Genomic DNA, 15,724 nt, shown 5'->3' with positions numbered 1-15,724 from the left:
CTTCATATTTAACAGTGAAAGTCTGAATGTTTTCTCCTTAAGACTATTAAAAGGCAAGTTTGCCCACTGTCATCACTTTTATTCATATTGTGCAGGAGGAGATCCTAACCAGTTCAATAAGGCAAAATGAAAAATAAAAAGGAGTAAAAGGCAGAAAGATTGAAAAGGAAAAAGTAAAACCGTCTATATTTGCTGATGACATAGGTATTTATGTACAAAAGCCAGAAGAATCTACAAAACAAATGCTAGAACTAACTGAATTTAGTAAACTTGCAGGATGCAAAGTTAATACAAAAAATAGAGTCACAAACAATTGGAAAATGAAATTTAAGTTGAATCCATTTATAGTATCAAAAATCATGGAAAAATTCAATATAGCATAATGTAAAACATAACATGTAATGTAGAACATATGTAAAATACTATATGTAACATGGAACATAACATAACATATATAGTATAATACAATATATATACCTATAACATATAACGAAAGACTTCTAAGACCTCTACCCTTCTTAGGGAAGATTTTAAATTTATTCTTTGTTTTTAGAATACCTTGTAATTTTTAATGTAATGCCAGACATTGTGGATAAACAATTATAGAAGCTGTGGTTTGTGTTATTTTCCTCCAAAGAGAGTTAAGTTTTCCTTTGATAAGTGAAGTACTATGGATCCAGTTTCTTTAACAGATCCCTATTGCTGAAATTTTCTATTTTTAGTTTCCATAAGCTATGTTTTTCAAAGAATTTGTTCATTTCATTTAAATTATCAAATGCAGTCATGAAGTAGTTGTTAATGTCCTCTTATTATCTTCGTAATGTCTATAGGATATATATTGATGCCTACCCTTTAATTCTCTAAAATTTGAATATTCTTTCTTTTTTTTCCTCGATTATACCTATTTAGGGTTATTAACATTCTCAAAGAACTGTCTTTTGACTTTCTTAATTTTCTCTGTTAATTTTCTCTTACTCTTACTATTTTTTATCTCATTGAGTTTTGTTCTTGTCTAAGTTATTTCCTTTTTTGTACCTTGTACCACTTTGGGTTTATTTTTCTGTCTTAGCTTCTGGAGATAAAAGCTTCTATCATTGATTTTTCAACCTTCCCTTTTCTTAAATATGCATTTTAAGGCTATAAATTGTCCTGTAAGCATAGCTTAAACTGTATTTCACAGTTTTTTTATTATTTGAATTCTTTTATTAAAACTATTTTGTTAGAATTATTTTGTGTTCATTACTTTCAAAAATTTATTTTACATTTTATTTTAAAAATATTTATTAATATAATTTTTTTATGTTCTAAGATGTTGTGGAGCAGTTGGAAGGGTGAGAGGAGAAGGGGGAAGGAAATAGGTGGAAGGAAGAGGAAGAAGGGGGGTCATGGTTGAGGCTCATGGTACCTCCCTCATTCCATTGGGGGAAAATAGGGGCTTCCAGTGACAGCTCGGTCATGCTGGGCTGGACATTTCACAAGTTTTGATGTTACGTATTTATTATCATTTAATTAAAAATGTTTTCAAATTTTCATTGTGATTTCTTCTTTGACTAATAATTTTCTGGTATTGATTTCTAGTTTAATTCCACTATGCTCAGAAAACATAGTCCATTTGATTTCAGTGTTTTGATATTTGTTGATTTGCTGTATGGCCCAGTATATGGTTTAGTTCAGTCAGTATTTTTTTAGTACAGTACATAAGAAGAATCTGTATTTGGCAGTTGTTGGGTATAGTGTTCTATATATATTAGTTAGATTAAACAAATTGGTTAATAGTGATGTCAATTTTTTTATATTCTTGGAGGATTTTTTTTTTTGTCTTCTGTGAATTACTGAGAGAAGTATATTAAAATCTCCAACCATTGTTATGAATTATTTTATTTTTCTTTTAGTTCTGTCAGCTTCTGCTTCATAAATTTTTGAAGCTGTGTGCTGAGATGTATGCAAATTTAAGATTGTTAAACATTCCTGTTGAACTTAAACATTTTGTTATGATAAAGTATCCCTCTTTATCCCTAGTGGTTTAAGTCAACTGTCCAATATTAACATAGTGACATCATCATGATATTGATTAGTATTTGAATGATGTGTATTTTTCCACCTTTTTCTTTTAATATATCTATGCCCTTAAGTTTAAAGTAGGTCTGTTGTAAAGAGAATATAGCTGTGTTTTTTTTTAAGTCCAGTCTATTAATATTTGTTATTTAACTGGATTGATGGGATCATTTACATTTAATGCAGAACATGATAACTGTAGGGTTTGAGTCTTCTCATCCTGATGTTTTTTATTTGTCTCTTTCCTGTCTTTCTTTGAATTAATCCATCAGTGTTTTTCCTCTTTATTAGATTTTTAGCTGTTAATTTTTAATATGTATGTATTTTTAAGTAGTTGCCCTAGAGATTACAATACTCATCTTTAGTTTATTAGATTCTAGTCTCAATTTGTACTTGTAACACTTGCTGAAAAATGGAAGAACCTTATATAGTTTAACTTCATTTAGTCTACCATCTTTTGTGTTTGTCTTATATATTTATCTATATATGTTTAAGCCATACAAGTTATTGTTACTGTTTTTTAAATATCAATATTAATTTGTATTTATCCACATATTTACCTTTCCATTCTTCTCTAACTCCTCCAGTTCTGTGCTTCCATGTGAGGTCATTTTCTTTTAGTTTGATGAATTCCCTTCTTTTGTAACAAGTTATCTTAGCTTTTGTTTATCTGAAATTATTTTTCTTCCATCTTCATGTTGGAAGGACATCTTCTCTTAATATAGAATGCTGAGTTGAATGGTTTATTTATGACTTTGGTTTTTAGTCATAAATAAATAAACTTGGATTGAAATGTTTATTTTAAAATGGTTCGAACAGTGGATTTTATGTTACATAAATTTTATCTCAAAAAAATTTTGTCTCAAAAGAAAACAATAAATAGTCAAGAATAATAACAGAAAATTAAAAAAACACTGATGTGTCTATGTGTGGCTTTCTTTACATTCTGCTGAGGTTTGTAGATCTTCATGGTTCTTATGCCAGAGACTCATGACTTTTGTTAGCTTTGGAAAATTCTTAACCAGCATTCTTTGGATATTGCTTGAGTTTCATTTTGTATCCTCTGTGTTTGTAACTGCAATTAGTGTACTTTTTCCCCATGTTGTATGTTTCTTTACACTCTTTTTTGTATTTTCTGTCCTTTATATCTCACTGTGTATCATATTTTCTGTATACATTATTCCACCAATCCCGTTTTGTTCTTTCTAAACTATTGATTTCTAAATTTCAGTGATCGTATTTCCCAGTTTTGAGATTTTCATTTGATTCTTAGAATTCTAGGACTTTGCTCAAATTCTCCATCTTTCCTGTTTTGTTTTGTTTCGTTTTAAGTTTTTCTTGAACGTATCAATCAGTTATTTCTTTTTTCCTTTTTTTTTTTTTTTGTCTTTTTGTCTTTTTCTGTGTCCGAGCGGGAACCGGTCTGTATGTGGGATCTGAACCCTCGGGCGGAGTGCCGCCGTGCTTCCCAAGCGGCGCACTATCCAGTGCGCCACTGGGCCGGCCCTCCTTTTTTGTTTTTGGTGGCTGGCTGGTACGGGGATCCGAGCCCTTGACCTTGGTGTTACAACACTGTGCCCTAACCTACTCAGACAACCTGCCAGCCCCAATCACAGTTAAAGTCTCTCTGGTAACTTCAAAATCTGAATGACTGTGTGTTTTTTAAATTTTCTGTTATTTTTCTTGGTTGTCTATTCTTTTTTTTAAATTGAGATAATTTTATTTTTGAGATAAAGTTTACATAACATAAAATTCACATTTCTAACCATTTTAAAGTATACAATTCAGTGGTTTTTAGTATCTTCATAGTTGTGCAACCATCACCACTATCTATTCCAGAATGTTTTCATCACCCCAAAAAGAAATCCCATATCTGTTGGCAGTCAATCTCAATTTCTCCCTCCTCCCATCCCCTGGCAGTAATTAATCTACTCTCTGACTGTGTGGATTTTCCTGTTCTGGACATTTTACATAAATAGATCATAAAATGTATGGCCTTTTGTATGTGGCTCCTTTCACTTGGCATAATGTTCTCAAGGTTCATCCATGTTGTAGCATGTACTAGTATTTTCATTCATTTTTGTAGCTGAGTGATATTCCATTGTGTTCACATACTGCATTTTGTTTATCTGTTCATCAGTTGGCAGACTTTTTTTTTTTCTCCCTACTTTTTGCCTATTATGAATAATGCCACTGTGAACATTTGGGTACATGTTTTACATGAATGTGTGTTTTCAGTTCTTTTGAGTTATTTACCAGGAGTGGAATTGCTAGGTCATATGGTAACTCCATGTCTAATTTTTTGAGGATCTGCCATATTGTTTTCTACAGTGGATGAACCTTTTTACATTCCCACCAGCATATATGAGAGTTCCAATTTTTTTCACATTCTTGCCTGTTCTTCTTGTTTTCTGTAGTTTTTATTTTTATGTTATTATTATAGCCACCCTAGTAGGTGTTGGCCATTTATTCTTTGTTTTTAGAATACCTTGTAATTTTTAATGTAATGCCAGACATTGTGGATAAACAATTATAGAAGCTGTGGTTTGTGTTATTTTCCTCCAAAGAGAGTTAAGTTTTCCTTTGATAAGTGAAGTACTAGATCACCTTGAGTCTATTGAGGGTTGATGATAAGACTTGGTAGGGCTGGTGTATTTCAGTTTTGACCTTTGTCTAAGGAGAGGCATTTCTGAAGTCTCAACAGAGAGAGCTTGGTTTGTTTCTGAAGGCCCCTCTAACTTGGTGAGGCCTATACTCCAATCTTTGTCTCCATAGCAGTGGGTAGCAGCTGGAAGCTCTTCTCAGCTCTTTAGCCTCCTGTTATTTTCTAGTATTCTTGAATTCTGTTCCTCTTTGTGGTTCTTCCTCTCTGGGACTTTTTTTTTTAGTTTCCAGGTCTCTGATAGTCAAAAACTCTGTTTTCTCCTCAGTCCAACAGGACTGCCTCTTTCAAAGCTTGGGCTTTATTTTCCTGTTACTCGGTCAAACCGAAGGAAAAAGCCAAGGCATTTGTGCAGCTGGTCTTATATGCTTCCTTTCTTTCAAGAATTGTAGCCTTTTCTATTCTTCTCTCTCCAAGTTGCTGTGTAGTGTCTTCAAACAGTTTTTTATATTTTATGACTTTTATTAGCAGGAAGGTTAGTTTGATACAAGCTGTTCTACCATGATGGTAACAGCGACTATGATGTTTTATGAGTTGACTTACAAGAAAGTGACCTGACTGTTGAGAGTGAGAACATAAGTTTTCAACAGATAATTTGGACAAGAATATATAAGGATGGATTTTTGTTTTCAAACAGAAGAAGGTCAAGTTCAGCCAGGTTTGAAGGATGATGAAGTATAATTAAAGGAAAGATGTCATACTGAGTTGATATTTGGTATTTTTTTGTGAAAACTGAACAAGGTTATTAAATAAGGATGGATTTTTGTTTTCAAACAGAAGAAGGTCAAGTTCAGCCAGGTTTGAAGGATGATGAAGTATAATTAAAAGAAAGATGTCATACTGAGTTGATATTTGGTATTTTTTTGTGAAAACTGAACAAGGTTATTAAGTGTTTAAAGAATAAAAGTTGGATAAATAATTGAAGATGAGGATTGAAGAAAAAATACGTAAGAAAGAGTAGTTTTCTGGGTAGAGTAGTGTAGAAATTAAAATTCTGATTTTTAAATGGGTGCTATTAGAGTAGTGGTTGGTTATTTTTGTAAATCTTAGAGATTATTAAATGATTGGAGGTTTGAGTATTTACATGTGATGGCTAAAGAACAATGCTTATCTGTTGAGAATGCCAGAATTGTGTTCACACAAGCTGGAAAGGTACACAGTAACCTACTGGCTATCTAAAAATGTGGGAGGAGGAGAACAACTAAAGTTATTGGAATGGGCATTATGTTCAGAACATCGAGAATCAGAGAAAGAAGGCAGGAGTAGATTAGTAAAGAATAATGCTGCCCTTTTCTCCTGCAGGCTTAGAAATGGTAGTTTGGAAAGAAAATAACCATTTACTTTCTCCACTAAAATATCCCTAATAAGAGAGCCAGGTGTTGCAGACCATCTTGTGTCTATATTTTCCTTTTGCCCTTTTGTGAACTCTCAAGGTTAGTCAGTGGTTTTCTTCAAAATTTCATTAGGAAATTTGCCAAAGGCATCCTTTTGAGGCAGCTGTCTCTGTACCCTTGGAGGCCATCAGTAATGTTTCCAATCTATAGCAGTAGTCGGCACAAAAATGTTGAACTGAACTGTTGTCGCTGTGTTTGAAAACATTCTTCCATTGTTCATTGCCACCACTTTTTTCTCCCCCAAATGGTTTAAAATATATCACGTTGGGACTTTTGGTCCTTTTATAGTTTTTTGTTACTGTACCTTTTCAGTTAAAATCCATCATTAAATATACCTAATATGTTAATAACTTTGAAAGGAGACTTAATTTTTTTAACACAATTTAAATAACAACAATAGATACTTAGAAGTCATTAATATATAAAGAAATGAAAAATGAAAATTCTTTTTGTATGGAATGTTAAAATTTTTATTTTCACTATTGAGATTTTATCAAGTAAAATAATACTTTAATTTAATTGTGGTGTACTTTTGGTCTGACGTGCGCTCAGATGCTGTGTTCATGCTAACCATTTTGTGAAGTTTTTAGGGGTATTAAATATGATGTTAATAAGTCCATTATTAAAATGCACTAGAAGAAATTGAAATGCATTTGTGTTTTTGTTTCTATCCAATTTAATATATAGGCAACTGTTATACCATATGCATTTTTAATATATTAGTCTAACTGTTTCCCTTGTTTTACTAAACTGTCTTCTTTCAGCCACCTACACAGAATATGCCTATGGGTCCTGGGGGGATGAGTCAGAGTGGTCCTCCCCCACCTCCACGCTCTCACAACATGCCTTCAGATGGAATGGTAGGTGGGGGTCCTCCTGCACCACACATGCAGAACCAGATGAACGGCCAGATGCCTGGTAAGTTTTTCTCCTCTAAGACATTAACACCAGAGTTGCTTAGCAACTGAAACGACATGGGGGCTCAAGGGATACTAGATTGTTGATGACAAAACTGCTTTGAATGCCCCCGAGTACAAGCTCTCTTAGAGTTTGTTAGCTACAGAGCTACGTGACCTGTATTCAGTGTTTATCAGGCTGCCCTTGGGCTTTGATGGAGCTGACACAAAGCATTCCTCCGATGAACAGAACTGGCTAAATTTAGTCTGTCTGAAGCTGTGCAATACAGTTAGCTTTAGAAGCTTTTCGGAAAAAAAGGCATTGCGCCGTGGCTTAAGAATTAAAATCTGTAAAAAGGTGTTATAACATTTACCTGAGTTTTTATTTACTTAAAAATTTATTGATCGCAGAAACAGTATCATTGGAAAAAACATATGGGGAAAAGAAACAATGTAGTCTCTAAAGGGCTAGTGTATTTAGTTATTTCTTCATTGGTTATTGAAGCCGAATCTAGATTTTTATGAATATATATGTTTATAGCATAACATAAATATGGAAATTGAATTTAAAGCAAAATTAAAAGTTGAAAAATAATGTCAGCTCTCATATATTGTAGGCCATTCCCTTTTCTAATTATCCATTTTAAAATCAGTCACTAGAATGATATCTTTTAAGCTATTGGATGTTCATTTAGTTACCTTTTGCTGGTTTGAATTTTTAATGTGAAATGTATCTTTCAACTATTTTGTTTAAACAACATCAACCTGTAGCCATAAGATTTAGTGGAGTATTCTTTACATTTAATATGGGAATATTTTTATGTTCTAAAGGCAAAGGTTATTTTCATTAGCAAAAAGAAACTTATACAATTAGCAGTAATGGAAGTAATTAAAATAAAAGAACAATTTATTACTAAAATCAGTAATTAGCATCCTTGGGATAGTGTCTTCTGTAGCCGATTGTGTTGGTTTTGCATTGGTGTCCAAGGATGGCAGGTGTAGTAAAAGAAGCAAAAGAGCACAGAGCAAAAGAGGCAGTGTAGCCTGGTTTATAGATTGATGTGTGACTGATCATGTAGGAGGGCAATGATGTTTCAGTGGCTGTCTTCTATTTCCCACTAAGACTTGTAACGTTGATGGCTCACACCCAGTATGGAGGTGGGAATAAAGACATAACTACTTTTCAGGTTGTAGTCAGGAGAAAGCTTCTTGCTGAATCTCCATTTAGCTCACCAGGACACATTGTTTTTCGAACTGGAAGGGTAATGCTAGTGAAGGTTAGCTAGTTAGGAGTTTTGTGATTTTTTTATGGTGATACCTTTAATTAGGACTTTGATTTAACTTCTTCATATAACATTGAAGCCTAAGACCAAAGAAGCACTTGAGCAGCAATACAATTGTTAACAAGACATTTTGGTTTTTGTGTAAGACCATCTGGAGTAGTTACAGTCTTTTACTAAGCCAGAGATTATCAGCCAGCTTTGACCTAGGTTGTCCAGAATACTGCAGAGCTCTAAAACGTTAGGAGATTCTCCTAACAACAGTTAGAGAGTTATCGTTAGGCGCAGGAGAAATTGGAAGGCCAGTATCTTATATTTTCTTTATTTGATCCATATTAACCAGTCTTTTTATGCACACAAATTTGTATCTAGGCTTTTAATTTTCTTTCTTCCTTTTTTTTTTTCTTTTTGGGTGACTGGCTGGTACAGGGATCCAAACCCTTGACCTTGGTGTTACCGGCACCGTGCCCTAACCAACTGAGCTAACTGGCCAGCTCCCCCTAGATTTTTAATTTTCTATTTTAGTTTGTTTTTAGTATTTTAATTTATAATCTAATTGCAGAGCTACTATATGCTGTTTGACTTTGGTCAAATAGCTTCTCAGTCTCAGGTTCCTTTTTAAAAAAATTAATTGATTTTTAAAAAACTAGATAATACATGCCTGTGGCACCAAAATCAAAAGGTACCAAAGGTTATACAGCCCCTGCCTCTCCAGACACTTAGTTCCAGAGAGGCATTGGTTTCTAGTTATCCTTCAAGAGATAGTCTGTGTATATAAAAAATATGCATGTATATTTTCTTTTTTTCTTCTTATAAATAGTATTAAGTATCTTTCTTTCCATCTTGAAGATGTATTTTGGAGATCATCATTCCATTCAGTATATAAAGAGCTGTCTCATTCCTTTTGATGACTGTATCACCTTCTTTTTTATGATTTTACTCTAATTTATTAAAACAGTTCCTTTAGATGGAAATATAGGTTGTTTCTAGTCTTTTGATATTACAAGCTATGCTGCCATGAATGTGTCTGTAAAAACTGTAAAAATGTGCATACATATGTCTATTTTTTTGCATTCATGAACGCAGAAACTTGTATATCTATAGGATGACTTCCTATAACTGAAATTTCTGGGTTAAAGGCATATGCATTTTAAAATTTGATAGTTACTGCAAATTGCGCTATATAAAAGTAGTACTTATTTATAATTATATTCCCTTAACAATGTGTGGAAGTGTTTCTTCATATCGTTGGATCAAAACTTTGGACTTTTGAAAATCTGAAAGATGAAAGTTGGGTCTCATAGTTTTAATTTGCCTTTTTGTCATATTATAAGTAAAGCGATTGATATTTTCATGTTTATGAATCCTTTTGTAATTTTTGTGTGAACTGGTTTTTCATGTCTTTTTGCCGGTTCTTTTACTGATGATCTTGTTTTACTTTGTATGTTAAGTAATTAGTTTGGTTTATTATTTGCCTTGTAAGTAATTTTTTCCTGGTTTACATTTTTATTATTTATTTTGGGTTTGGTTTTTTTTGTCATGTTCCAATTTTTTATTTTTATGTGACCGATTTATCAAATATGGCTTTTATGGCTCTAGGTTTTATAGCATACTTAAGAAGTCCCTTCCATTCAAGGATTATTTAAGAAAATTTTCTTTTTGAAATTCTTTTATGGTTTCTTTTCTTTTTTCTTTTTAAATGTTTAAATATTTTATCCATATGGACTTAGTTTTAATGGAAGGAATGAAGTAGCAAACTAACTTATTTTCCGTATGGCTACCCAGTTGTCACATTTACCAAATTAGTTTTCTATTGCCCACTGATACTTAATATCACCACTATTATCATTTACTAAATTACATGTTTGGGTCTATTTTTAGACTCTATTCTGATTCATTAACCTGTTAGTCTATTCATTTATGTGTTAGTACTATACTCTTTTAGTCAATCCAGCTTTATGATATGTTTTGCTCTCTTATAAAGCTAGTCCTCCCTCATTACCTTCTTTTTTAGAATGTTCCTGGCTTTTCAAAAGCATCAGTTTTTTAACTTGTAAAATGGGAATAACAACATTCATCTCACAGTAATGCTGTTATTCAAGTGAACTATTTACTTTGCTATTGGTTAAATACTCAAGTTATTGTTTGGTATTATTATTATTATAATGCAAAAAATATAAAGCCTTTTAGGGTACTTTTGTATCTGTTTAACTTTCATATTTTGGTTCTGATCATTTTGTTTTCAAAGGGCCTAACCATATGCCTATGCAGGGACCAGGACCCAATCAACTCAATATGACGAACAGTTCCATGAATATGCCTTCTAGTAGCCATGGATCCATGGGAGGTTATAACCATTCTGTGCCATCATCGCAGAGCATGCCAGTACAGAATCAGATGACAATGAGTCAAGGGCAACCAATGGGAAACTATGGCCCCAGACCAAATATGAATATGCAGCCAAACCAAGGTAACTAAGCTTTATGGAGTGTAAGATAGAATTAAATGTTATTTGTAATAAAATTTCTTATATTTTTATTATAAAAACCACATCATTAAAATGTATCCAGATAAAGGAATTTAATGTTAATCTCTTGATAATTATTTATGATGAAATAATATGTTATAATTTAAAAATATGAGTAGAGATATATTTTATAATTTTGATGAGTTATACTGAAAACAAAGGGAGACTAAATTGTCAATCAGTGTAGCTTCACAAAACTGGCACTTGTTCCATTTTTTCCTCCAAAGTTATTAAGTGCCCATGATGGAATATTTTTTTTTTATTAGGTCAATTAAAGGTTCAGAACAACAGCAAGATCTAGTTAGCAGTGGTAGATCAGAAGGGAGTTCAGATGTTTCTCCATACAGTTTGGTTACCAGGAGGGAGAGCAAGTACGTTGATAGTGATTCTGACAGCAACTACAATAATGATGGCACGGTTCTTAGAAACGTATAGTTAAGAAAAGGTAGTGTGCACAAAAATGGATGTTGCTGCAGCATGGTTTGATATGACATCATAAGATCTGAAGAAAAAAAGGATAATGCGTCAGCAATGTTTATATAGAAAATATTACTGGCTTTGGAGAAAAGAGTTGAGGTGTTTACAGGAATATTTTGTTCTAAACTTAGGGACCAACTAATCTTTTAAAAAATGTCATATTTTGTATGAATGTATAGTTTTTTCTTTTTATTATCATAGTTATATTACTCTTTGCTTTGTTCTCATTTTATGTGAATTTAATAGGAAATAAAAACTGTACAAAAAAATGACTATGTAGAGATCTGATTTGAAGAAATAAAAGACACTTTTCAAAAGAGAAAGAAAGTAGTATGAAAATCATTGAGGAAATTTTTATTGTTTTAAAAAATCTATTCAGGAGAAATAAACAGCATTTAAATTTTTATATTTCAAAATCAAAGAATACCAAAGAAAATTACAATTACAAAAAAAAGACAAAGCTACACAATGTATGGACAGCACCCACTTTCTTAATCATATGAATTTCCTAGAAAATTATTTTAATTATGGTACCTGTTGGATGAAAAAATTGTTTAGCATGATGAAAGTTTTATTAATGAAGTTTTAATATTCATTTTATTGTAGAACATATTTTCTGTATTTACATATATTACTTTAAATTTTTTTCTGTTTAGACCTAAACTGATGGAAGAAATGAAAGGAAATGCATTTTAAATAGTTTTTTTTTAAAGAAGAGCTTGAAAAATACTAAAAGTCTGTAAAAGGAAACATTTTGACTTTTAAAATTTCTTGAGATATTATTAACTGTTCTTTCAGTTAAAATTGAAACATTAACTGATTGTGTGTTAGTAGTCTTCTAAAAATATTTCCAGCCAACATCTAGATGCATTCATTTTTGTAGTTTTGAAGTATTTTGGTTTTTTATCCCACCAAAAAACCAGAAAATGTAAACTGTCTAAAAAATCTTCTCATTCTAATTTAGGAGTCTGATTGAAATTAAAGGGTAGATATTTAATGCATTTACAGTTTATCATTTTGATTATTTAAAAAAGTAATCTGCTAATTTATACTCCTAGCTCTACTGTGTAATAAGGCACACTGCATACAAGTGTTAAGTAAAGACATTATTTCTAGTAATAGAATTGTGGAGTCTCTTTGGACTTCATTAATTCTATAAAAGCTGTTTTTAGCTTTTTAATTTTTACTGAAAAAAGTTTTAAAAAATCAGTAAAAAGGCTTATATAATAAAACATGCAGACGTATTACACAAAATGTCATTTAAAAAAATCTGAACAAAGGGCTGGCCCCATGGCTCACTCGGGAGAGTGCGGCTGATGGTAGCGCCAAGGCCGCAGGTTCGGATCCTATATAGGGATGGCCGGTGCGCTCACTGGCTGAGCGTGGTGCAGACAACACCGTGCTGAGGGTGGCGATCCCCTTACCAGTCAGAAAAAAAAAAGAAAAAAAAAATCTGAACAAAAAGTCGATCCCATTAAATTTACTAATTGTATTATTACTGTGTTCATAGTTACAAAGAATTTCCGTATTTACTGTTTTTTGGTACTTTAAAAAAAAATGAGCTTATGTGTCAGTGGTATTGTGATTGGTGCCTCCTTTTAGTTCACTTGTAGTGTTTTACATGTATCTATGAATTGAAAAAAGTATTTTTTAATTCGGCAACTGAACTAGTCCTAGAGCAGAATGTTTTTCTCTGTGCTTTCTTAGAGCGTCTATTGCTTCCAGGGGAAAGATTTAGCAAATTTTTAATGTTAGTTTGTTTCTTAAGCTGCTGGCAAAATGTTGCTTAAATATAATAGTCAATCCAGCATATGCTTCCCCATGCTGTTTTCACGTTATCGAGATAGGGTTAATTGATTATCACTTTGAACCTTAAGAGTAAGATCTGTGTTCAAAGTGAACCACAGTCTTCCTACATAAACTTACTTGTATATAGAGCATAAACTCTGCTAGAATTTAAAAAGTTCTAGAAAGCTGGGAAGTATGTCTGTTTTGTTCAGTGCTATATTCCTGGTGCCTGAAACAGTGCACACAAAATCTATTTCTTCACTGAACAGGAATTGAAACCAGATGTCCTATGATAACCTGGGAAGACAGATTTAATGCTTTAAAGATATTTATTTAATAAAGCAACAAGAGGGGCTGGCTGGTTAGCTCACTTGATTAGAGTGTGGTGCTAATTACATCAAAGTCAAGGTTTGGATCCCCAACCAGCCAGCTGCCCCCCCCCCCCAATAAATAAATAAATAATTATAAAGCAACAACTGTATTCATTAAAGTATGAAAAGTCAAATTAGAATAGAAAGGTTTTCTGAAGATGGCGAACAGTTATATTTGATAGAATTTGCATATTTTTATTTCAAGGCATTAGTAATTGTAGCTTTCCTCATTGAACAGACTTATACTTGAAAAGTCAAATTAGAATAGAAAGGTTTTCCGAAGATGGCGAACAGTTATATTTGATAGAACTTGCATATTTTTATTTCAAGGCATTAGTAATTGTAGCTTTCCTCATTGAACAGACTTATACTAATTACATATTCAAATATAAGGAGTTTCACAAATTATCATAGTTGTATTTAAGAATGTATTTCACAAGTTCCATGTATATAATTCTTCAGACTTAGATTTAAGTCTTGGCCCTGTAACTTACTTCATATGGGACAGTTGACTAAATTTCTTAATTTCTCTAAGTAAGTTTAAGTGAAATCATGCATAATTTCCTATGTTTATTTGCCATTTGCATGTTTTCTATGAATTGCCTGTTGGTGTTCTATAATCTGTGGTTTGTCTGTTTATTGTTAATTTGAAGGAATCCTTTATAGATTAAGGCTATTTGCCTTATGTGAATTTCCCGTATGTGAGAACATTTTGTTAGCTTAAAGAGATAGGAATTTAACTTGTTAAAATGGTTTGTTCCAGAGGTAGTATTCTGAAAATGGTGATATTACTTTCATGAAAAAAAATTAGTTATTTTTTAGTTATATCAGAACTTGATGTAACATTTGCTAAATTATGGTCCAGACAGATCTTAGTAATTGATAAAATACGTTGGAAGATTCAGCATGCTTATTAGCATATTAAAAGGTTTGAGAAGTCCTACAATAAAGAAACCAATTTAATTAGGGTTCTTTTTCTTTAACTTAACATTTTTAGCATATTATCAAAAATAAGAGCTAATATTCAGTGATTGCCCTTTAGTGCTCGACACTGTATAGAAGTGCTTTACATGTCTTTAATTTGATTTTCACAACATCTTTGAGATAGTATGTACTATTATTATTCTCAGTCCATTCATGTGGAAACAGACATCCTATCGAAATATAGGCAGGCCTCGCTTTGTGCAGTTTTGATATGAATGAATTTTAGTTACCACAGTTTAGTTAAATAACACCTGTTTGCCAACAACACCATTCAAATTTCAGTTACCATGGTATATTAACTGTGGGTAATTGTATAAAGTGCAAACTTAGCAGCTGTCTCTTCAGTACACAAATCACTGCATAAATAACAGATGCCTATCCTGATCAGTGACCATTCATACGTATCTCTTTCAGATTCTGCCAGTGATTGGTCACTGTGCTTCCCTCAGTCAGGTCATGCACATTCAGCATAGCTTGTGTGCTTCCTTAGCTCCCAGCAGTAAACCTATATATGACATTTTACAAACTTGGATAATTGAAAGAGGGACTTGGCCAACAAAGATGAAAGTGCACCAAAGAAATGAAAAGTGATAATGCAGGAAATGAAATCCAAATCCAGTGTAAATGGAGCTATAGAAGAAACTGCTGACCATGGGAATGTATACACTGCTGCCATTTGAGAGAGTCTAGAATAGATATGCAGTGTAGGTACTTAACATGAAGGTGAATTCATTGATGTCAGTGAGAAAAGTGGCTGTGATGAAAAAGGTGAAGATGTCCCAGAGGAACTGAGAGCAGCAAAATAATTCACATTAAAGAAATTCTTGGAGATACTGTATTTACAACATTAAAAATATAAAGGATGAAATGTTGGAAGCTGGTCCAAACTTAGAAGGGAATATGATAATTTGTTAAGCTGTAGGAAAGATGCTTGCTCGAAATACTCAGTTTTACCGTGAGGAGAAAGGAGGCACTATTACTTTTCAAACTACTGTTGATAAGATTTTGAACAACAAAAGACAAGTGCTTTAATTCTCGGTCTTTCTAATGTTTTAAATTACAGTGAACTAAATATTAATTAAGAAAATTTCCCTATGCATTTATAACTGACAATAATATAGTTTTTAGTGTTTTTACAAAAAATGTTTAGCAGTCATGGAATAATTGTGATTTTTCCCATAGATTATTAAGATCATTTTTGCATGATTTCAGCTTGCATGGTCGTTTACTCAGCCCCATCAAAGAGAGGACATTCTGTAAAGTTTTATAGAATACACTTGGGGAAGTGCT

General features: G+C 32.5%; 1 protein-coding gene across 1 annotated transcript in view; it reads left to right on the top strand.

Annotated features, from left to right (window-relative positions):
* The window catches only part of SS18 (synovial sarcoma translocation, chromosome 18), a gene marked incomplete at its 3' end in the record, with an annotated part of 64,219 nt that overhangs the window by 32,629 nt on the left and 15,866 nt on the right, over positions 1 to 15,724 (top strand). The window contains exons 4-5 of the mRNA XM_008586647.1: positions 6,876 to 7,029; positions 10,536 to 10,757. Of these exons, the coding sequence (XP_008584869.1) occupies positions 6,876 to 7,029; positions 10,536 to 10,757 (376 nt within the window). The remainder of the gene's footprint in view (positions 1 to 6,875; positions 7,030 to 10,535; positions 10,758 to 15,724) is intronic.

The sequence above is a fragment of the Galeopterus variegatus genome, unplaced genomic scaffold (genome assembly GCF_000696425.1).
Source record: "Galeopterus variegatus unplaced genomic scaffold, G_variegatus-3.0.2 Scaffold4065, whole genome shotgun sequence".
NCBI lineage: Eukaryota > Metazoa > Chordata > Mammalia > Dermoptera > Cynocephalidae > Galeopterus > Galeopterus variegatus.
Note: the sequence above shows the minus strand (reverse complement) of the source record. Positions and strands in the feature narration are given on the sequence as shown.